Source organism: Aulostomus chinensis, chromosome 9, assembly GCF_037954235.1.
Source record: "Aulostomus chinensis isolate RoL2024-O1b breed Wild chromosome 9, RoL_Achi_v1.0, whole genome shotgun sequence".
Lineage (NCBI taxonomy): Eukaryota > Metazoa > Chordata > Actinopteri > Syngnathiformes > Aulostomidae > Aulostomus > Aulostomus chinensis.
The window spans coordinates 6,734,467-6,759,230 of NC_141328.1; the positions used below are offsets into that span (position 1 = coordinate 6,734,467).

At 43.3% G+C, this 24,764-nt stretch overlaps 1 protein-coding gene across 8 annotated transcripts in view; it reads right to left on the reverse strand.

The window, feature by feature from the left end:
- The window catches only part of camta1a (calmodulin binding transcription activator 1a), a 306,871-nt gene that overhangs the window by 98,091 nt on the left and 184,016 nt on the right, over window positions 1-24,764 (reverse strand). For all 8 annotated transcript variants that reach the window (XM_086213431.1, XM_086213436.1, XM_086213432.1 and 5 more), the window contains one exon: window positions 22,152-22,287. In XM_086213431.1, coding sequence (XP_086069557.1) covers window positions 22,152-22,287 — 136 coding nt within the window. The remainder of the gene's footprint in view (window positions 1-22,151; window positions 22,288-24,764) is intronic.

Sequence of the window (24,764 nt, forward strand, 5' to 3'; positions counted from 1 at the left end):
AAGGGACAGATCCCGGGAGGAGCTGCTTCTCCCTGGGCTCCCCCACTGTGACTGACATCCACCTTCTGTTCTTATGTCTAGGGGTAAAAATGGGCCACTATCTGACCCATTTCAATGACTCATTCTGCTACTTGATCTCAACTGTCCTTAAAAGCCTGAAGTGATGATAGGAGAGGTCATCTAAACGAAAGAAAAAAATAAAAACAAGGCAAGATTGAAGTGTTGTGTGGAACACAATAAACTGTATAGCATAGGTTCCATTACCTTCTCATGGAACTGTTTAGTTTTATCAAGATCTCTATGGAAGTCTGCTGATCAGTCACTGCTCAGCTTCAAAGTCCTTCATCATACCGTTCTCGGACTGGGAGCACAGAGGAATTTGTAGGAGAACGTCAACACACTGGCCTCAGGCAGGACAGGGCGATGGAGAAAGTAACAATAAACTAAAATGATTACAGCCCGTCTGTACAGAATTGTTTTCATAAGCCTATCAAATTCATCAAGGAACCTTTTTTATGGGGCATAAAACAAGGAGTGATTAATACAGTGCCTCAGGTTAAAGAGTGACCCATAACGCCGTTGAGAACTGGGTTAGACCAGCTCAGGCAGATCAATTATTCCCCTGGAGACTGATGTCAGAGTCCAAGTGTTTGAGCACAATACTAGATATACAGTTGGCGAATAAAGGCAATGCTCTAATTGTCCACGCAGACGCAGAACAGCAACAGCCAACTGTTACAACTGACAGGAACATGAGGAGGTGAGAAGCAATGTGTTATGTCTTCATCATGTCAAGTCTCTTCTATATGAATTTGAATAAAGCAAAGGAAAAAAAAAACGGTCACATGGGTAGCTACTGTGGCACAGACGAGAGTTCTAAACTCTGAGTTTTGGCTCTGACAAAAACAAGAATGATCCAAGTTTCCCACTGGATGCTTCTCTTTCAAAATAAAGCAGCAAAAAAAAAAAGGGGTCTATATTCAGTTCTAAAAAGGAGCGTCTACAGTTATTTCACTTGCATGGGGTTTTTTGTGCGTTTGAGCACCAGTCTGGAGTCCATTAAAACATCAAATTTTGGAAGATTTGCTGCTTTGAATGAAGTTTCTGTAATAAAAAATTATGACACATCAGTCATCAGAGAATCTCAGCGTGAACAGAACAGCTCAGTTCTGTGGCACTCTTCCTCATGATCATATCAAACACAAAGGTTTCATGTTCCTTTATTCCAGACTCCCTTTAGAAAAAAATAGCAATTTGTGGAAGCCAATTCCTGCTCAGACCTGGATCTGGAACTCCTGTTCAGTGGGTTCACCAATACAGCCTCCAGGAAGCAGGTTTTGAGCTGCAGGCAAGTTGCTGCAACTCCTCTCCATCCACTGGCAGAAGAGGTGATGTACAGTGGGGACTTTTGCAGTGGTGACGCAGAGTGCGTCATTCTCTTGGTGAAGCATCCACCTCCAATCGCTCTAACTGCCACCAAAGTGCGATTAAAACCAGTTTGGAGGAAATGTGTTTGTTTTTGTGTTGGACTGGTCACTGCCTGCATCCAGCTGTGTTCTACAGCTGCGACTGTATGGTTTCGCGGGAAACCATTTAATCGAGTAGTACAGTAAATGAGACAATAATGAAGCAAATTGCAGCTGAGAGATTCCAATGATAATTCCAGTCCACTACATAAAAATTGCAGAGGAGCATTCACTATCCAGAACATCACATTACAGGCACGTTGACCACCACTGTGACAAACTGGGACACATTTTTAAATATTAGCCGCACAGCATCCAGTCATGTACTAGGTTTTGACCTAGTCTTGTTTATTCTGAGGTGAAGTGGTCAGATTTGGATTGAAGTGTCACTCACTCTCTCAGATAACTGTCTGACAGATGAGGCAGACAGGACAATACTTGGATGATGATGCAAATGCGGGTTAGAGAAAGAGGAAAGACAGCAAGAGACACAGAGCAGCAAATACAGAAACACCACGACAGACAGGTATCATGCTGTGCACGAGAGCCACCTCAGGGGACATCTGGCTAATTTCCTGTGAAAGCAGCAGAATACTGAGGAAGGAGGTAGTGGGTGGAGGTATAACGGAGAGCAGGGAGGAGGGAAACTCTTTTCAGTTCCAAGAAAAGGCTCAGAGTTTTTTTCTCTGCTAAAACTACTGACATTGAGCAGGTGGATGGGGATATGATGGCCGGTGGTGGGGTTGTGTCTGGGCTGAAACAGTTATGACGGAGACCCCTCCCTGTCTGTGGATGAGCTGTGATGCTACATGATTATTCAGCGTGGCTCCTCATCTGCATCTCGTTTGGGACGCCCTGGCCCCAGATCCTTGCAACAAATACTCTCACAGAATGGCACCAGGGAGAGGTACACGCTGAATAGCAAATGACAAATTGTATTCCATATCCTCTGTAAGGAAAATATGGCTTCCCACTCTCATGACATTTGATATACAGCTATTGCAAATAAGCCATGAGGCTATAAATGTGGAGAGAATTGATATTCCAATCATCTGCATGATATAACTGCACACAGAACAACGCCAAAGTCATCTGCGTCGCCTTGATTAGTGAAGTACACGTGCAGGAGAATACAATTGTCTGTCTATACAAGAAACATACTTGTTTCCTAGCAAAGGTCTGTGTCCTTAATGGAGGCAGCCTCCAATAAATTTGTACAAATATACCAACGGGAATGGGAAGGCTACTTCATCACTGGGATGTGCTGATAAACAATTGCGAACTCTATTAGCAGATGCTGCTGTCAAGGACGTGCATGTCAGCCCCAACAAGCACAGAGAGAGGCGAGGAAGCATAGACTTAAGGTGTAACGGGAAAAGTAAAGAAACCAAAAAAAAGGCAAGGTAAAAAAAAAAAAAAAAAAAGAAAAGAAGAGGTGATAAAGTGAAAACTGGGGTTGTTCTCAAAAAGGTCAGGCTGATTGTCTCTGCCCAAATATGCTGGCCTTTTCAAAATTAACTTGGCAAAGGCGATATTTTCCACAAAGCCTGCATCATGAATCAAAGAAGCATCTATAGTTCATCCCTGAAAGCAAGGCAACTTCCCTCCCCGCGTGTTCTGCTCACTCCGCTGACACTCCTCCCACCCACATAGAGCTGACATCTTCAGTAATTATGTAATTAACACCGTGGCAGGCCTAATTTCAGAGATAGTGTGTTATAATTGCGTTTAGCCGTTCATTAGTTAGGCCAAACATTCAATACGCCATGTGCAGGTGTGGAAGGGGGCCAAAGGCTACTTGTTTTTTGGAATGCAATTGTGGTGTCAATGCCTTTGATTGGTTTCTGGGTGATATTGCTGACAAGGCAGAATTTTGTAATTTACCAATAATTGCCCTCACTCTGATACAGTGAAAAGTCTTGCTAAGATAAACCAATGAGGGTGCATTTTCTCGGTCCAGCGGCTTGTTTGTTTGGTGTAAATAATATCTAACAGGCTGCAAAAGACTGAATTGAACATAAAAACACTTTCTTACACAAAAGAACAGGACATCTCATTTTTTCCTGATGCAGATCAAATACTCTTACAAATAATCGTAAGTGTACAATTACAGTAAGGGATGTTTTGGGTGGCAGTTTGTCTGTGAGATGTTTTAATGGATTTGTGAGGTCTGTAATCTACATGAAGAAACTTTAAATGTAGTCGGTCCTGACTGTAGAAAATACATTGTTGTGTTTCGACTTTTAATGGGGAGTTCAGGCAACAGGGGAACAAACTAAATCCATTCTACCAGCTTTAACTGATGTCCAAATAGAAGGAACTCACACAGGGTGCAACGTAATTAAAAGAATTTTGGTCCAAGGGTATCCTGTAATGAAACACCATTCTTGTGATTAGTGGATGGATAGTATCACACTATTATGATGTTACAGCCTGGTTAGGAAGACAGACAATTTGGTCCCAGTAACACCCGATCTGTCCTGGCCCCTGTGATGATTTCTTCAATTAAGCCTTCCTGGCAGAGGAGGCCAAATGCTTAACTAGGCAGAATTGGAGCTGCCACTAGCTAGAGGTAGCAATGGGCTCCACTTCAACAGCTTATTCATCAGCCCCAGCACTAACACTGGGCCACCTGTTCTGACACTCCGTGGGGATGGAGTCATTTGCATTCTGCTCAGGCCGTCGTCTTTCCTTCTTCTCACTTTTTCCCCTCCTTCTCTCTATTTCTGCCTATACAACTTTAAAGTTCCTCAGTGGCAGCTCTGGCAGATAATTGAATACCAGGGTTTGATTTAGTTTGAAATCAATTTGGGAAGGGGCTTTTCATTCATTATGCTCCTTGGCTTTGATAGTACGTCTAAAATCCCTCAAACTTTGGCAGAGGCTTGAAGATCGTCAATTCAAAGTGAAATTAAGAATCCTGAGTTGGATTGACAGGTAGTTACAACATGATTGGACAGGGTAGGTCAGATATCTGGGGAATGGGTGGTCCTCTCCATCCCTGTTCTCTCCTCTCCTCTCCTGGGGAGGCTTTCTCCTCTGTGCTCTTTGTCACCACCAGGTGCTGCTGTGAAATAAGGAGAGAGGCGTCGACAGGAGGCAGCCATGCACACAGTTTGACATTTTAGCCAGTTCCCTGCAGACACAAGTGTGTGGCTGGATGTGTGTATGCCCTTATGTGTTGCAATTCAGCCAGTGTTTTTATTTTTTGTTACGTTTGTTTAGATACGTGAGCCATCACTGACACGATCCACATTTTTCTATCCCGCAATACTTACCTTCTCTCTATTTGATTATCTTATCTTCATCTTTGCGACAGTGTCACCCTGACAGCAGGTGTGACACATTGACCACAGTCTGTATATAAATCAATGTAATGCCATATACATTATCCTGCACTACATAATGGAACATTACACCAAGCTGTTTTTGGAAACAACTTGCTGCTATTGTGAAGAAATATGGAAGTGCTTGAGCAGAGCACATTCACTAAGCACTCTGCTGAGTGTAAGAGGACTCTCTAACTCAGGGTTGAAGACCAGCTTTCAATAAAGAAAAGGAATCACATTGTCAGGTGAACAACTGCGAGAGCGCCTTAATGGAGAGAGATGCACAAATGGACACTTGGCATCAGTGTCACAGTTGGGAAAGATGATGGCAGAGATCGGTCCAGTTTTTCTACACTTTAAAGGGAATTTCTTCTTCTGGACCCCCCCCCCCACTCTCTCTCTCTCTCTCTCTCTCTCTCTCTGTCTCTCTCTCACACACACACACACACACACTCCCCTATCTCCTTGTGTGCTTGACTCAATTGTCATCTGACTGACTTGAGACTTTCAGTGTTGAAGCCCCTGGATACGGTAATCTGTGACCTTGGGAGAGTGTGTTTGCAGGGTGTTAGACCCCCTAATTCATCAGAGACAGGTCATTAGCTAGCTATCCAGCCACATAAACACACAATGGAACAGAGAGGGAAGTTTTCAGGGAAACAGCGGCGGCCCCCATTCCTGAGATATCATTAGTTACTGCCTTTCAAAACTGCTGAATTGGGACACTTACCTGACTTGCCCCATTTTTTGCACCACAAGAGCCAAGATGTTGATGAATGGTTGTAAGAGACTGTCACAACCAGGAAACGGAGAGAATAGGGTTAAGGACATATCCTGGCCAAACTCTTGAACATAAGGGACTAACATAGGAACACCAAAGATAGCAAATGTATGGCATGCTAATTTATAACAGCACATCCTCTGTATCTAAGCACATTTACATTTTGAGCATCTTTCCAGAGAATAAGTGAGTGAAGGACAGCACACTGAACATTTTCAAATAGTTTTAAAGATAGCTTGTCACGTGCGGGCAGTGGTTGTGAGCAGCCTCATATATCTAGATGCCAAGTGAGATGGAATAGTAATTACTCCTGTGCATCTCTGTGCAGAGACACAGCCTCTATCTTGTAAGCGGCAATGATTGACAGCCTCAATAAGAGACTCATGGTGCGCCCCCTGCCCTCCGCCTCCACACCCCTACCAAGACTGGTCAATCCCATCGTCTGGTGCCCCCCAGGCGGGGCATGGGTGACACCTCTCTCTGATAATCCTGCCCATCACATCCATCATGCCACCCTGCTCACCCCAAGAGAGGGCACAACTGCGGGAATCTAATCAGGCAGTCTAATTGCGGAGCAGGGTTAGCCAATACCCAGGCTAGGAGGCTGGCTCTGCCTGGGCAGGCTCAGGGGACGTCAATAACACTCAGTGGGTGTCGATTCATCAGACTTCCGTAATGTCATTAGCCCTGAGAGGCTCGCTTCACCCCTCTCTCCTTTCTCGCTCCCCCCTCCATCTATCCATCTCATTCTTTCATACCTCCAACTTTCTCCTACTTGCTTTCTGTGGCTTCATCTCCTCCTACCATTTCTGAAATCATCCATCTTCCCCTCTTGTAACCGTCTACCTTACTAATCTTTCCATAGGCAATGACATGTTTACCTTTCAAACAAGTTCAGCACTCGTTTGAAGAATTATATCTCTGTGTCTGGGTTTATAAAATGAGCACAACACTCTCGCCACCTCCTCTTCACTCAACTCTTTTCAGTCCTCCTCCTATATTCTTTCCCAGTATCTCCAACCTTCCCCTCTGTCCCAATATGTTCTTGCTATTGCTCTCCAACAACATGTGGTGCATATTCCAGCTGTTTATTAAACAATGCCAGAGCTTCCTGTGAGCAGGTGATGCAGTCAATTACTCCACAATTACCTGGGTAATTATGCAAAGAAGGAGAGAGGAAAGCAATAGCGGAGGGATGAAGAAGACCTTGGCAGAGGTGGATCGGCTGTGTTGGCAGTTGTTGGCGTCCAGAATGGCAAGCGATTGAGACCTTGAAGTGACAGTGCCAGAAAGAGTGCTGCTATAAAGGACAGTGTGCCCCCTCACCTGCCAAAAACTTAAGACTCACACACAGATAAACAACCACAAACAGCGTTATACACTTAACTCCTGTCCCAGAACACTGACGCCCTCATGACTGTGAGAGAGCGCATGTGTGTGTGTGTGTGTGTGTGTGTGTGTGTGTGTGTGTGTGTGTAGCTTTTCTGAGTGTTAAGGCCTACTCTTTTCGACAAAAATTATGCAATCTCAGCCATTTTCATCTACTCCTGTGACAAGTGGGTGTCCTAAACCTGGGAGTAACAAAGAAAGGGGCAAAGAGAAGGGAAAAGATAGGAGAGAGAGAGGAGAGGAGAGAAACGGTGGAATGAAATCAAATAATACTGACTTTGTACTTTATGTGGTTCAGCCTTTTTCCTTGTTATTGCCTTCAACATCCTTTCCAGTGAGTATCACAAAAAGGTATATTTAGAAGCACATTTCCTTTCAAATGCTACTCAATACCACTTACAACTGGTGCTGTTGTGCAATCATCCATGTGGACTGTTTTACACATTGACAATACGGCTCATGTCAAGCAGCCCTGACAAGCATATATTGGGGTGAATTAAAGCACACTGTGGCTACTCTGAAACAAAAAGTGTCAGATGGAAGAAGAGGGCCTGGCATATTCCCTGACATGGGAGCTTTATGCACTCGGATTGAAAATATTTTCCCTGGCAGGGTGAATATTAAATTGTGTGTGTCAGCTCATCACTTAAGGAGGATTGTTGAAGGGTATAATACTTTCCAGCACGTGGCTTCTCCAAATAGTCTCACACCAGCCAACCCCTCTTAACTCTCTCCAAGTATCCTGACATGATGCTGTGGCTGGAGTCATGTCTGTGGACACTAAGCTTTTAGTTATGACTCCCCAAACTCGACACTTTGGCTCTTACCCGTCTCTGTGTTGCAGATGAAATTATAAATCCCCAATCAAGAGGGAGGTTGACTGACCAGCCAAAGTAAACATGACCAGAAGGGAAAGTATGGCAGGAAATAACTGGTTTTAGAGCAGATGAGACGGTGAGGATTGTGTGATCCTGAGAAAAACAACAACAACCCAATGTCTGATTAAAAAAGGCAAACATATTTGTCCTTGGCAGAGTTATGTTCTTTTTGTTTTCTGTCTGCCCACCTGTCTGACTCCAAAGGAGCAGAATTAGTCGATCACATGACCATTCTGTGTTAGTGAAGATGGGCATGAGGGAATTACCTCACAGCTCCGTATCTCAAATCTGTGGGATTAAGCTCCATTAAACATGGAGCGCCGCTGAGCTTTATCTCGGGATTTCACTCTGAGACAGAGCATATCGCATGAGGAGGAGGGAGTCGGGAGGGAGAAATAGCGATGAAACGTCCTTCACCTTTATCGACCAAATTATATAAAAAAGGAGGGATGAGAAAAATTCTTTGCCTGTTCCACCATACAATGGTGGGAGGGGAGAGTGTGGCCACCTCACACTTGTGTGAGTAGCATCCTTAAACACCCAGACAAACACTCCCACACTGGCCACAACCCCGGCTGCTTCTGGCATATTTTCTGTAAAATCAGGCCTTTTCCCCTGGACACACTTAATAAGACTCCCCCTTCTTTGGGACAAATCACACAAAAATCCCAAACACACAAGCAGCTATTTGCTCATCAAACAAGCTCTGTAGGGCAAAGCCAGATCAATAAATCATTTAGTGCTATCCTTTCAAATGACAAAACTGCACACTTAATTGCACTATAATATTTTTGAGATGCACTTTGTCTCATTAGTTCTAGTGTAGGTGCTGAAAGGATGACCATAGACAGCCTCTGCTCTGCAAGCCTTAATTTAAATAATCAAGAAGCCACATTTATAAGCACAATGCCTGTGTCAATGCCATGTTTTTCAGTTTTAAGCATTTTTTTTCAACCAGTACTTTTTTCAATATATTAACTACATAACCTGAGGAAGAAAGAAAAAGGTGCATGCTGTGAGTCAGTGTGGTCCAGTGATGAACACCTCCTGTGTTCTCCCTTCATTCTCTCTCTCTCTCTCTCTCTCTTGCTCTTCTCCTTCCTCTGGGCTGTTATTGATCTGATCTCCCCCTCTCTCAACTGGAGCCATGATTCATGTTGTTCCGAGTGGCCCTCACTCACCACACACAGACACAGCTCAGTCATGCCCTCCCGTATCTATCTGTCCATCTGTCTCTGCCTGCTCTCTGCCCTCAGGCAAGTCAACCTTCTGTCCAGGTAGGGCAACCATGTCCCGGTTTTCTCCACAATTATTATTACTAAGTATTGTAAATGCTAATAAACCACAGAAAAACTTTTGTTTGACAATTTCCATAATTTTTTTAAGGTTTTTTTCTACGTAGAAAAAGGAATTGTAAATAAACTCAGCCTTTCAGGCATGAGGCAGGGTTCACCCTGGATGGGTCGCCAGTCCATCGCAGGGCCAACACATAGACAGACAACCATTCACACTCACAGCCTCACCTATGGTCAATTTAGAGTATTCAATTAGCCTCGTCCCCTCTTCATGTCTTTGGACTGTGGGAGGAAGTCAGGGTACTTGGAGAGAATCCACACAGGCACAGGGAGAACATGCAAACTACACACAGAAAGACGCGGTGCCCGAGCCAGGGCTTGAACCCTGAACCTTCTTGCTGTGAGGCGACCGTGCTGACCACTGCACCACCGTGCCGCCTGATGTATAATTACTGTTTTCAAAAGTTCCATGTAGCTCAACATAATGTGGCTGCATTTGATGACAGGGATTTAAAATTTAAAAATAATTTCTTGTATATAAGAATCAAAGAATAGATTGTGTGTGAGCTATTTTTAAAACACATAATATTTCCCTTTTTATTCAGGCTTCATCTCTCAAAAGTGTTCCAGTCTATTCATTGCAGAATGTTCATTTTCTGGAGGAAAAAAAAATGAAAGTGGGAGATAGAGGAAAAGAGAGAGGAGGGGGGGGGAGACAGACAGAGAGAGAGACACACACACACATTACACACACACACACATTACACACACAGAGATGTGTATAGGCCTTGCAGCAGCAGGGGCACATAAAAGCCCGGCTTCAGCCAAGGCCCCTGCTCCAATGTGTAGAAATTAATTGAGTGAAAAAAATCTGCTGTTTAAGGTTGAAGTGGGTTATGGGAGGCAGTGTAACAATTGTTTTCTGTTTGCCAGGGGCTATATATCGTTCATTCCGGCTTTCTTTCCCCTCTCCGCTCTCCTCTACCTCCCTCCACACCCTCCCTACTCCCCAACCATCCATCCACCTTCTAAGCCTCTCTTACCCCCTCCTCCCTCCCTTGTTCTTTTATTTTCCACGGTCCTTTTGATTCATTTTTATTTCTCCCATTTCATCTATTTTTTTTCCAATCTTTGAACGTAATTTTCAAGCAATAGCAGACACCATTTATGAAATGAGATTTCACCATATTTGCTTATTTGCTTACATTGAGTGTGGAAATTGACTCACATATGAAACATACATAAATACAATAACAAGGATTCTTCTCCCCTGAGATTCTTTCATTGAAGCTAAACAAATGCAGATGCAGTAATTTGTGTGTGTACGCGTACGTGTTGGTGCATCTGTCTACATGCATGCATCGTTATTCGGTGACAGTGACATTAATACTGGACCAGTGTCAAAACACAATGCAGAACAAGCTTAGCACCCCCTTGGGCTTAAACAAATGACTCATTCTGTCTCTATATTTAAATGTGCGACAGAAATCCACATAAGTCTGTTGCTGTCGTTAGCTGCTTTTCATTTAAGCTCTTTCAACAAAATGCCCCACCACAGCCCCCCCCCCCCCCAAAAAAGCAAACACAAGTAGCTTTGAAATTCAGCAGAAATGTGAGAAGAACTGACAGAACTGCGTGTGTACAGGATACAGACAAATACATCTATTCGGATCACTGAAAGACAGCTAACACGAATGTATCAGCCAGGACCGGAATAAAATGGCCTTATTTTAACTGTGCAAGTGCACTGACAAGCGCAGTGTAGTACAGTAGGACTTCACTGTTCACACATGATCAGCAGTAAAAACGCTCTGCGCTGGCTGTGCAACTGTTTTCCAATATGAGGATAGTGGTGGTGAAACTAGGTGGCAGCGCTACCCTCGACACGATATACAGATGAAATTTGGGACTGTGTGATTCGAGCACAGTCGCTGGCAACTTTTAAAGCACAATGAGCTAACAACTGTCAATGACCAGAGGCACCACATGCAAGCAGGGGAGATACTGGTGGTGTCAATAGCCATGGAAGAACTCCAACTATCGAGTGTGTAGGCCTTCATAATATACTATCTGTCAAAGTAACCTTGACCTTTGACCGTGAAAATGTTATCAGGTCATCTCTGAGCCCCAGTGGACATTTGAACTAAAGAAACGCCCCTCAAGGTTTTTCCTGCATGTCCCATTTTTGCGACAATTTTTCTGACTGCCAAAGTTTTGTAGCTCACCAAACCGTAAATGAGAAGTGAGGAGAAAAATGTCAACAGCTGAATGGTTTGTGAATTAGCTTAAACAACACAAACTTGGTTACATCCATGCTTAAGTTAGCTTAGATGTTCATAGCTGTCTTTGTTGCCTAAAAACCCTGCGCAACTTTTGATCATGTTATGATCTGCTTTGCCTTTCTACCACGATCTGATAAGAACTTTCATGCACACTCTGGACAAAGTGGAACACGCAGAGGGGTTATGAATGACTCCCTGGTTTTTAATTAATTTATAGTGCCCCTCACACCTTATCAACTCCAAATTGAGCGAATTAACCATAAACAGCTTGAATGAATGTTACTTTTAAGTTGAATAGTGCAACAGATTATCAATTTGTTATTTGTTTGGAATAACATTCACATGTTTTATTAGTGGGGTTTTTTGTATTATAATTTGATGCATTAGCAGCAGGTGGGTTACTGAATATCGCACAGGTGAAGAAGACATTGACTTGTGATGTCTGCAGTGCAACATATGAACACCTGTTTTGTACTCTTTCATTAGAATGAACCTCACAATTGTCTGTGCCTCCATCTGTCCATTCATTTTCTTCCGCTTATCTTGTTAAAGGTCACGGTGGGGGGCGGAGCCTATTCCAGTGGCTTTTAGGCGTGAGGTGGGGTTCACCTGGATAGGTAGCCAGTCCATCACAGGGCAAACACATAGAGACAGACTACCATTCACACTCATAGTCACACCTACGGTCAGTTTAGAGTATCCTATTAGTCTAGTCTCCATTTGTGGGAGGACGCCGGAGTACCTGGAGAGAACCCACGCAGGTACAGGGAGAACATGCAGACTCCACACAGAAAGACCCTGTGCCCGAGCTGGGACTCAAACCCGGAACCTCCCTGCGGTGAGGCAACAGTGTTACCTACTGCACCACGGTGCCACATTGCCTATGCCTCTCCTCCCAAATCTGATCCGTGTACTCGACACAGGTTCCCAAAATACCACAACAGCAGTGCAAGTTTCAAGTTCAGTTCAAGAGTCGGAGAATTGCAGGCATTGGTTGTAGCACCTCCATGAAAATTTGATCCACACAGATCCAACACAGACACCGGAGGAGATGATAGGATGGTTAGAAACAGAACACGGGGAATTATGACGAACAAAACTCACAAGACAACCCATTAATGAAGAGACTTTCATCTGCAGTAGTATTTCCTCTGTTGCCCAAAGCAGAAGGGTTAAACCTGTTTCCTGTGTTAAACTCCTCTTTAGGACCCTTTCATGTAAAATATCGAATATTTCAATATCACTCTGAGGAAAGCACAGTTGTTCAGCCTCTATAACTCTATACAAACACTTAACCATTCTCTTTGAACTTTGCAGCTACACTCATTATGCCTCCTTTGAAGAGTGAATGTTGGAACATTGGTAAAAATAAATAGCCAAGCAAAAAGAAAGATAAAGGCAGCCGATGAGCTATTCGCTTAAGTATTAACAAATTCTTCTCACTACAAATGTCAATCGACAAATATTTTTGCATATGAGGCAGAAAAGCCTCCCGTGGAATCGTGGGGGCAAGCTGTATCGCTTCATGAGTGGAGGAGATAGCGTCGCTGAATGGTTCCTCCACAACGCCTTTGCCTCACCGCGTTTAGAGCTATCCTAAACACCGATGCTGCGCTCCCCGTCTGAAGAATATTAAAAGAACCAAGTGTTCCACAGCCAGGAGGGGAGAGACGAGATGTTCATGCAGGGCCTTACAGCATTCGGAGCTCTTGACACAGGGGTCTGCCTTTGCTTCGGGAATGGCCCTATATTAACAGAGACCAGTAGTGCAGATTTTTTTTTTCAAAGGGAGGTTGAAAGGCAGAGAGAGGAAGAAAGTGAAAAGACTAGTATCTCCCAGAGAGATACCCAAGGAGTTTCACACAATCTATATGCTGCATTTTACAGGTTTTCAAGAATAGAAAACCATTCTGTTTCTGCTCAATACACATCAGACCCCAGCTGACCCTTTGGTGCAGGGATGTAGACAGAAACCACAGATATGAGTGAATCAGCCAAATGCGGGTTATAGATCATTAAAGACAGATTTTGAAAAGGACTCGCTCCCTGACATGAGAGACGAGGGTAAGACTGATGCAGAAACACCTTGCTTTCCTTTGAACTCCCACTTTTGAATTCAACTGAATCATCTGAATCAAGCAATGGTTTGAGGTCTGGAACATTTTCAGCTAAAGAAAGGTCCTTTCAGTACATAACACTGCACACTGTATGGTTTGGTCATGGTGTTTTGGTCTGAGCAGAGTACATTTCTCAAAACTATGTGAGAGAAGGCAGAAGCCTTGGTGAAAAGTTTCACATAAACATAAAACCCAGGCCCTGTGTTGCCCAGGGATATGTGTGTTTCACTCACAAGACACCCCTCCACCCCTAAAAGACATAAAAAAGGAGTATTCACACTCTGAGAGTAAACCACAAAGTCATGCAAAGTCTGCTCAATGCTTGCAGCGTTCTGTTTTGCTTGCCTGCTCTCCAAGGCTGGTGCCACTAGTTTGCCTATCTCATACCCAGGATGGTACCATATATCAAATTCTGGCAGGTGATCTTGTCCAACTATTCAGTAATAATAAAGATGAGTGACGTGCAGGATCCCAGCATACGTCCCAACAGATCTCCGTGCCAAGAATCTCCAAACAAAACTCACATGGCATCAAGTCTTCATTTCCTCATTTTACTATGCTCAATAATTCTTTTAAATTGTTTCTCCACAGGGCAATGAATGAAGTGTGTGTCAATGCTAGACATTTCTCTCTTTTTTCACAGAAACACAGAAGGGAAGTGGAGAGCTGCAGAGGGCAGCCTCAACAAAGCTTTAAGTCTATAAATGGTAGTCTTCAAGTTTTGTGACAAATTAAAATATTCCCCAGGCTGTTTTCTTGTGGATATTACCTCCGTCACCTTCATAATAAAGTAGGTGTCCCCTGTGGAGATGCCTCAGCATGACAGCACTGCAACCTGTGGCAAAAAGTGGTAAATTAAATTACAGAAGCTGTCGATAATGCACAGCTTTTTGACAGGCCCCTTACGCAGTTGCTCACTACAGCAACCTTTTCAAAATGAGTCCCTCAAGTCCAGCTGTTGGATTAAAATGGCGATAACGGAGGTCAACATGAAAGGCAGGGGAAGGGCTTAACTTCTGATGAGTTATCCAGTAATTGTGAGAAGACAGAAGGGGAAGCTAATTAAAGTGGGCTTAAAGGAAAACTTATGACCCTGGGTCATATTTGTTGTTGTTTTGATGCATTTAACTATGACATATTCCTCTCCTCTCTTGACGCTGTGTATGTGAGGGTGTGTAAGGATGGAGATGGAGGCCCATGATTGGTCCTTGCTGCCTTTAAGTTGGACCAAGCCATGACAGCAGCACTTTGTAGACTCCAGCTCCAGTAACCTGCATCCTCCTTCAACACCACCACCACCACCACTTATCCAGCAGATGAGCATCATTGCGATCATAGAGCAATGGTGTGTTCCAGTTGATGTTTCTGAGTTCCCAGTCAGAAATTTCAGCTGGAACCCCCTCTGAGTTTGGACTTCCCCAATAGAAACTGGGAGATACCAAACAAACCCTGAGATCACATTTCAAAATGGTTGCTCCCTGCATCAATCAGTGAATACTTTGTAAATGCAGGTATAAGCAAAATAATCTATTTTTGTCAATTAAATCAGTCATGCACACAGCACTGTTCATATATTATCTGTAGACATGTTGCTTATTGTTGATTGTTTACGAATGCTAAATAACACAGAGAATTTTCTTGTCAACTACTATCGCTAATGGCTGACCCGTAAGAAATGTGTCTTCTTTTTATTTTACCCAACTTCTGTCGCTGGGACGCGCTAAACTTGAATATGACGTCACTCCGTGTTCCAACCTCAGAGTTCTGATGTAAATTGAATGTGGCACCGCGTGTCCAGAAAGTGTAGCTTGTTTTTGTTTGCAGTGTATTCTCATGCAACATTTGCACAAAGTAGATTTTGGCATCTTGTTAAGAGTCAACCAGTTTTGTCACCAGAACAGCTGCTCCCAATTTTCCAATGTCTCAGGTCCGGCTCACAATTAAATGGCTTACATAGGAATTCTAGTGCATTACTTTACAGCATGAGGTTAGTTAGTGTAACCTTCCGTTATGTAAGTGACTTGGTTATTTTTAGTGAACTCGATCCATCCATCCATCCATCGTCATCTTCCGCTTATTCCTACACGTGAAGGGTCACGGGGGGGCTGGAGCCTATCCCAGCGTCAACGGGCGAGAGGCGGGGTTCACCCTGGACAGGTCGCCAGTTGAACTCGATCCTGTGTTAGCAATTGATTGATCATTAATAGTGAGCACTTGTTAATAGCAGTCTTAGAGGAATCAGCAGCCCTTTTTGCTTGCATCTACTTTTTCTGTTCTGCGGTTAAATTAAGGTTAGACACCTTGTTTCTATTTTGTTTGAGGTGAGGGGAACTTTAGAGTTAGTTATTTTGGGTACTGTGGATCTCTGAAGTCCAATAAACTGCTACTGTGTATTTTAAATCTGTTGGTAAGCTGGACTGTATAGGGAGTGGGGTAAATGGAGAGGTCACACCACATGTTGTTGGTAAAGTAGATGTTCCCACTGCTGGAGGTAAGGCGCTCATGTGGGAAGGCTTTGGTTCTGTTGCTAATAAAGCATAAAACCTCTATTAAACCATTATGCTGGGGAAAGGATCACGGCTGTATTCTGCTGTGCCTAATTAAAGAAGAAAAAACCCATTCCCAATAACTAAAAATTATGTCTGCTTCCATTACCTACTTACCAGCCATGCAAGGAAACATATAAATAGTACAGTTTCCAATAAAGCCCTTTGTTATCATCTAATTTGTATCCAGTGTGATTCTAAAACATTAAGCATTTCACAATCTATTTTTCCAGGTGCAGCTTCTATTCTTGTATGAGGTCGTGAAGAGTCTCCTGTGCTAAAGTCCCTCTCTTAGAGTCAGAAAAGTACAGATCATGCAACTTATACAGACAGTCCATGAACATCCAAGTTATTGGTTGATTTTCAAGAAACCGAGACCTAAAGCGAGACTATCACTTCCTCCCCTCAGGCGCACAGCACAAGGTTCCCTATATTAACGCCCTTCATGCCACCTAGGCTGAATAATGTGTATGCTGGAGCTGTAACTCTTGTCACTGTATTGTATCATAACTTGTGCATTTTTTATCATATGAGGGAAATATATGTGTTTAACATGAATGCATTTTCTGACGTGAAAAGCAAATTAAGCCATGTTTACTTCATATTAGCCTGAACAAATGAGACCACCGGCAGTTACTAAAGCATTCATTTCCTGCACCTCCGTAACAACTCACTGATCACTGAATGAGAGCAGAAAGTACAGAGTTAAAACAATGGTAACCAATCTTTCAAATATTATACCAAGATTGGTCTTAACTCCTCCACAATAAAGTGATTCAAAAAGGAAGAGATGACTGTGAGAACGTCAAGGCAAAGCAAAAAAAAAGAAAGAAAAGAAAAAGCAAGAATCCGGAAGAAAAGAAAAAAAAAGGAGATGACAACAGAAATTGAAGTTGATTTGCTGTATTTAAAGAGTAAGCAACTCACTGTTTACTGACAGGCAGTTTGAATAAACATGGGAAATATAAACTTGCTAAGGGCAATACCTGTATCAGTACTCTAATCTTAATTTCACAGTTGACTTACATCGGGGGCAAGTGGAAAAGCATGCATGTCACCTCCTCTCAGAAACAGGGGTTTGTTTAGTGCCCTCTCACATCTGGCCGCACAATCTGGTGATATCATCTGCTGCATCTGTAAATCACCGCTACCCCTGCTACTGAAATAACAAACAGCCACCCAAAACAACTCAATTGCATCTGCACAGTCACACAGTTTCGAGTTTGATTATAATTTACCAAGCTTCCCACTCAGATGACCATGGAATTGGAATATTTTTTCACAAAGAAAGAAAAAAAAAATTGTTTCCCTCAAAAGTCATGAGAATTCAGACACAAATGTTCTAGGAAAAAATAAAAGTAAATGTTTGATTCGCTGCAAAAGGAAGGGCTAGTCGACTAATAAAAAGAGGAGCTGAATGTTGAAGGTCATGTGCTATTGAAAACCAATGCAGTGTAGCATCCACTAGCATCCACTAGCATCCACTCCATTACAACATTAGCAACTAATGTTTTGACATTTGTCTTCATTATTATCAATGAACAGAGGCGATTGAGCCACGAGCATGCTCCATTACCTTCCTTCATTGCACAGTTGCACAGTTGAAATCACACATTAGGGTGGATCCAACATGAAATGACAAGTTACGGGGGCTAAGGACACAGCAGCTGATTATTTAGGTGGTGGAGGGTGAGAGGGCGGGTGGGAGTTGTGGCAGAGATGAGAGTTAAGGAATTGGTAGAGAACTGTATTGACATTAAAGTCTGGGGTATTGGGGGAGGCATGAGCAGCACAGCACACCTTGAGAAGAGAAGCTCATTTCAATTGGTATAATTAGCCTGTGGTAATGAAATAAGTCAGAGGCACTGCCACCTTCACTTAAGAGAAAATCGATCTACGTTTGAGGGAGTTTATTAAAGCTTGGAAATAAAATGGGAGATAGTATAGATGGGGGTGGAAGAGAGGGGAAAGATGGGGAGGTGGGCCCACATTAACAGCTAATCAGTAAAGAAGAGATGGTAACAGTAGACGCTTGACAAGAAGCAGAATGGTGATCAGTTTGAGTGTCCCACAAGCAGATGAGTTTGAGGTCTCTGCTATTTCCCAGGGAGAAGCCAGGGGATGCTAGAGCTATGCACACTCTGAGACCAAAAGCCTGAATTGAGATGACATCACTCTGAGGGAGAATAAAGCCAATCAAAAGCTGGTTTAACCGAGGTTCCTGATAGATTGACAACCACTGGACATACCAATGAGAAGTTGCAAGGATCCTCATGGACCTCGTCAGGTCAGGGTTAGGTCACGGTCAGGAGCTGGTGGACAACTTTAGCTAGGTAAGCATAGGGTGTGGTAAGATAATCACTGATGGACATCTCTCCCCAGGTGCCCCAAACGCATGCTAGGTGCTGGGGGTGCTGCTTGCTCATTTATCCAGCCGTCTGGCCAACTCACCTGGAGTGATGGGGGAGACATCAGGAAGGCAGGCTGCTATTTCACGGCCTGTTAAGCGCTAATGCTGCAACATGCCCTGCGCTCCAATTTTAGGGAACAGGGAGCATTACCGCCCAACTCAAGGTTCTGTCTGTCTGGACGGTGGACTTGGAGGGTAGTGGAGGGAGGAGAAAAAGGGCAGCGAGGAGAAAGAGAGGTGAAGGAGCAAAGCAGGATGGTGAAAAATTGAGTGCAAAATTAAAAGACTGAGAAATGAAAGACACAGGTAGAGAGGAAGAGAGGAAAGAAAAAGAGAGTAAAAGTTAGAGAAAGAAGGGAGGTGGGGGGTGGTGGTGGTGAAACCTTAGTTTACACGGGTTGCTGAGCCAGCACTGCAAAGCAGACAGGACAGCGGCAGCACACGCTGACATCTACTCCTGCCATGCTAGGTTGCCTCTTGCAGCCCCCAGAAGGCCCCTCGCTCTTGCACTCATAGCCTCTCGCTCTCTAGAGCCACTGAACATCAGTAGCCTGAACCACCCACAACATTTGTCCTCTTTGTGCACTAAACCTGGCCCATGTAATAACCACACAACCCCTATTAAGGACCGGACGGCTGGGGAATCAGATCAGCAACAACACAGCACAGGGGATGTCAAGAATCTCCTGTAAAACACGTGATGTTCTGCTCAAGTTGTGTCAACTTCTGCTGTTCTGCCTTGCGAGGGTATGATATGAATAATGTATTTAAATAGATCTTACTTTCCGCCCTCCAAACAGAGTAGTAAGCAGAAATAGATATCTTATTCTCCCATGTGGTCCTCAGCGTTTCACTGAACGGAGGACAAAGGTCAACTCATTTGTATGTGCTTATAGTAAACATGACTCATGTTAGGTCATAGATCCCATCATTGGCTGGTTAGAGCAGTGATGGATTGAGGGGTGAGGTGAACATAACTTTGGACTTCCAAGGCCGCAAAGATGTTGGTTTGTGATGCAGAAACACAGACACTGTGTGGGCTGTATTTTTATGTACTGAATGTGAAATAGCAGTTACGGTCCAATTTGTGTAAGCTCCCATGTGGATTTGTGAGTTCACAGCTTTACCGCGTCTCTGGAAAGCTCACCTTCACACCTTGCATTGCTCACTCAGCAACTAGCTCTGGTAAATTAGACTAGTTACAACATACAGGAGTTCACAGAGCCAAATCACACCATGGGAGAGTTGAATTTTCTTTTAAGTTACTTTGCCCAGCCTAGCGAACAACCATTAGTCGTGTGTGCGTGTGTGTTTGTGTATACGTGTGAGTGTGTCTCATGCTTAAATGCACATTTTGTTGTAAGTCAGATACACCACAAACCACCAATTTAATAATTTGACAACAGTGCTGTATCTGGGCTCCTGTTTCTGCTTATTGTCACCAGTGGATTGTCAAGCAAAAAGTGGGACGTAAAGAAAAGCTAATTCTAGAGTATCATTATTTACATGCACTTCCTACTTGTTGGATTATGAAGTTTTCTGATATTCAAGCAATCAATGTTTGAGAGTGACACTGCCCTACATATATGTAGAAACTCAGGAATAGAGACTGAAAGAAGACTTCTGTTTTTCAAGCACGGATTGATTAACCCCCAAGCAGCTATATATCACACAGCATGTGTCATCTGGCACTGCTAACATACATTGGACAAGAGAAATTACAGCCCATTAAATGGGCTCCCTATCAGCTGGTACCGCTGCCGTTACAGTGCTGAAGTAGGGCAGTCTCCCTGTACCAGTCCACCTGAAGATGCATAAAATCTTTCACTGGATACGTAAATAAACCAAAACTCTATGTGTGACAGATAAATACAACACAATGAGTCTAAAAATGTATATGTATCAATGCACCCAATCAAAGTCTGACACAAAAAATGCGCACAACATGAGTGTAAGGTCTGGACTTCAGTCTAGAATGAGTGCTTTCTTAGTGCTAACATCAAGTGTGCTAATGAGAACCAGATACAGATAATAGCTTGTTGCAAATATTTATTTGACCCATCACAGTCCAACCTCCCTATTTGTGCAGTCCTTTGCACTATATATTCAATTTACTAATTTTCCGTAGCTGGAATAAGTCACGAGAGGGCATATGTCAATAAATGATATTATAAAATAATCCTCTGATAAAGCAGAAGCAAGAAAGCCAGATATTGAGTATTTTTGACAAATCTGTTGGTATTCAAATGTTCTGCTTCTGACATTTGCTATTTCATACAATTTAGGTACACTTTTGAAACAGGCACAGGGAAACATTCGGTTCCAATAATTTCACAATGAATGTCTGCACAGGATATTTCTACCATCTCGTACATGAACGATGTCGTACTTGTAATCTGACAAGTACATTAGGCCATTAGATAGAGCTACAGTTGATCAAACAAGAGGTTCACAACACAGGTTCACAACACTTAATGACATTAGACAGTATATTTACCTATTAAGAACTGTTATTTTTACCTCCAATGAACATCAGAAATTGAAATTGGCAATTATGACCCTACTATTATGTTCAAGAATCACAAAATTCTACAAGTGTTGTATGATTTTCCATAAACGGATGTTTTAAAGTCAAGTTGAACTGCATCTAATCCAAATATAACCCTACATTCATGTTAATAAAACCAACAAGTTGTCCGACTTAACCCTGTGTACAACCAGGACTGTGAGATAGTGTAAAAATATGTAACAGTCCAGAAGGATGGATGTGTGCAGTCCCAACAGGTTATCGGACCGCTGCAGGACCAGAGATGACACTGAGCCATTTTCTTGCGGTGACAAATATCTGGAGGAGTACAAACAGAAAGCAGAGCCCCTGTTGGGGGAACGCCTGAGCTTTGTCTTCGTCACACTGTGTGACACAAACAACTCGACTCCCTAAGGTGTGTGCTTGTGTGCGTGTGTAAAATTGTGTGGACGGTATGTGTACATGTGCGCACACATGACTGGGAGAGCAAAGTCTCCTAGCTTCCCACTCATCTACTCCATCACAACTTCTCTGCTGCTGGCATCACCTTTTGGCTAAATGTGGGAAAGAGAAGAGCCTAAACTTCAGAACTCTTAAAAGCAAAGGGAAGGAAGGAGGTTGGGCTCTGACACTTGCCTGGTCTCATGTGTGGGACTGCTGATAAATCAGCCTGGATGCCAACATAGCACACAGCCACCTCAGGTCAAGCAAAATTAAGCATGGGAGAGCCAAGGATAGATACAACTGGGCATTTTATGGCAGTAGTTGGTATGGGGAGTGACTCGGAGTGAGGTGAGCAAGCGCTAGCTCCACAGCACTGCTTAGAACAAGCAAGATTAATGTAGGCTCTCTGGAGCAAAGGCAACAACCAGAGCCTTAATAAGGTACAAACAATCGGTTGCACTCCACTGGTTTCCCAGGGAAAACTATTGTTGTGCTGCATTGTTTCTTGGTGAGGCTCCTTGGAGACAGCAGCATGTGACCATCTCCATTACAGCCAAGGGAGAGCTCACCTATGTTTGTCTGTGTCAGGGCGACTGCTTGCTCCCTCCCGACACATACAGATACCCACTTCTTTCCTTATGCCCCCCCTCTAAATCCAAACTCTTGCCAGCCCACTCACTCACTCACCTCAACTCCCTGCACTTTCAACTTCATGTGATCCTCCCGTGTGGTCTTTCCATCTTTCCTCTTCTTCCAGCAGTAGCCATCCTTTCTGTATTTCACCTTCTTCCTGTTGTACAATATCATCGACCCATTCTGCGGCCTGGATCCGTGGAGACATGATAGAGAGAGAGAGCGAGAGAGAGAGAGAGAAGGAGAGAGTGAGAGAGAGAGCAAAAGAGAGACAGATGAGATGAGAAGAATTTTTAGGCAAAGCTACAGCACAGCACTGGGACTCATTTCAGAGATGTACAAAGAGGCCCGACACGAGTCTGCAGAAAATGCACCAGTGACTTAGATGACAAGGTTTCTTTATGGTGTTTTGCAGCATTGGTATGCACAATTTGACAATGAACAAAGTACCCTTCAGCATACACTTCTTAACCCTAAACCGACGAGAAATGTTTGCGCGTGTGTGTGTGTGTGTGTGTGTGTGTGTGTGTGTGTGTTTGTGTGAGTAGCTTATGTGACACTACTCCTAGAGTAAATTACATGAAGGCCATACTTGCTTCCTTATCTCTCATTCATCCAACGTAAATGAGTTGTGGTGTTGGAAGTCCCCAGAGGGAAAAGAAGATCCTCCCTCACCCTCCATTCATAATTCATTCTCCCTCCACCAGACCACAGCCTGGAGGCTCATAATGATATAACGTAACTATTTGATGATAATCTGCCTTTCCACTTCGATTTGTAACAAAGGCATTTGGTGCTCAGTGTTAAACATTAACAGAAAGTGTAACATAAAACATTTATGACTTACTCAACAATTAGTGAGCAGCTGAATATAGTTTTGTGTGTACTTGTGTATCGTGGGGTGGCTTTGTATCATTAATATGAATCCTTACATATGCCACACACACACACACACACACACACACACACACACACACACACACACACACACACACACACACACACACACTCTACTGGGCCTTGTTTGCCTTGCATGCACACAACTTATACATAAAACTAGAAAACCCCCCCAAATTAGAAGTCTCATCAAAGCAAAGAACAAAAGCTTGCTTGATTTTTGTCTTCTGTAAAAATATCCAAAATAAGAAAACCCAAGGCTTGTTTTGCATTGTTGTTCATTGTTTTGGGTGTTGTTTTTTTTCAAAAGGTTTATTTATAACGCTGCATGCATCATTTTGCAAGGCTGCCTTTGGGGACCATGCTGCGTGTTTATCTTGGTATCACTCATCAATCATTTCCTCAGTCAGATCTCAGGGGCTAGTGGAAAGGGAGGAGAGGGGGGAACTGGGGGTCCCTGCAGTCCCCCCTCTGTGGCCCCTGACAGCATCTTCTAATGAGAGACGCCACTCACACACTGACACACACTCCTTGCCTCTTCCCTCTTCTTCCTGCCCTCCTATCTGTACAGCCCTCTCTTCTTGCTGCCAGTCAACTCTGAGCATGTACACCAGGGAATGACTTTGTCTCCTCCCTCACTCCAACTCCTCTTCTGACTCCTCTTGTTTCATCCGTCTCTGGATCCCTCACCTCCACTCTATCACTCCTCCTCTCTCTCCTTCGCTTGTTTAGCGCTCAGCATATTTTGTGGAAAACATTTAAACAAGACATTTATTGGTCAGTTTGAGCAGTGTAATAACTGTATGAGATGTACACACAAAGTTTTTTTATTTTGTTCTTTAATAGTTTATAATATTGGTAATATCATATATATATATATATATATATATATATATATATATATATATATATATATATATATATATATATATACACACACACACACATAGAACTTTGCAGCAATCCCAACATAAAGATTTACATCCCAAATGTCGTTTGAAGGACACTCATTTAACGTGCCTATACGAGCACTTGGTAACAAACGAACACTGGAACAGCCCCCTATAACAGTGCGATCATATTATTTATTCTGATATCATTCAGGGTTTTGTCCTTCAAAAGATACAAGGAGTGTGTGCTTCTTAAAATGTAGCCCTACGTGAGACAAAAAGATGGGCGCGGATGAGATAAGGCAGAAAATCAAATGACACAGGGCTATCTGATCTCCTCCAGAGCACTGGAAATTGGGGTGAGGCGTCGGTGTCAGAGGCTCCACACCATATTTATCGGCTCTGCACAAAAACTTATTCGCACAGCTATTTTTGAGCGACTGTTAGGTAGATGCTATTTTCAAATCAAGGCACTTTGGAGCCAGAGGAGAGAGCCTAAGCACCCTTTGAGGCAGAGGCCAGTCTAAAATGCATGCTTTGGCAGCGTAATGTGTCTCCTTTCCCTCCTGCTGTCTCCCTCTCACCCCCTCCCACTCATCTCCTACCAATGTATACTTAGTCGTTTCAATTAATCTTATCAGAATTATACATATTTATACATGAGGGGAAAAAGCTAACTGCTCTGTTATCAAAGAAGCGTGACAGGAGGCCTTCTGTCTCAGATGCCTAAATGTGGTAGATTAATATGGAAATAAGGGCTTCTGACAAAGTGCGCGCAAGCTCCACAGTCGCCTCTCTCCTCTTTGGAGTTTGCAGCGATAATAAGCTTTACCCTCAGGGTGGTGTTAGGCCTTGTCCACTCCTTTAGGAATCATTCATT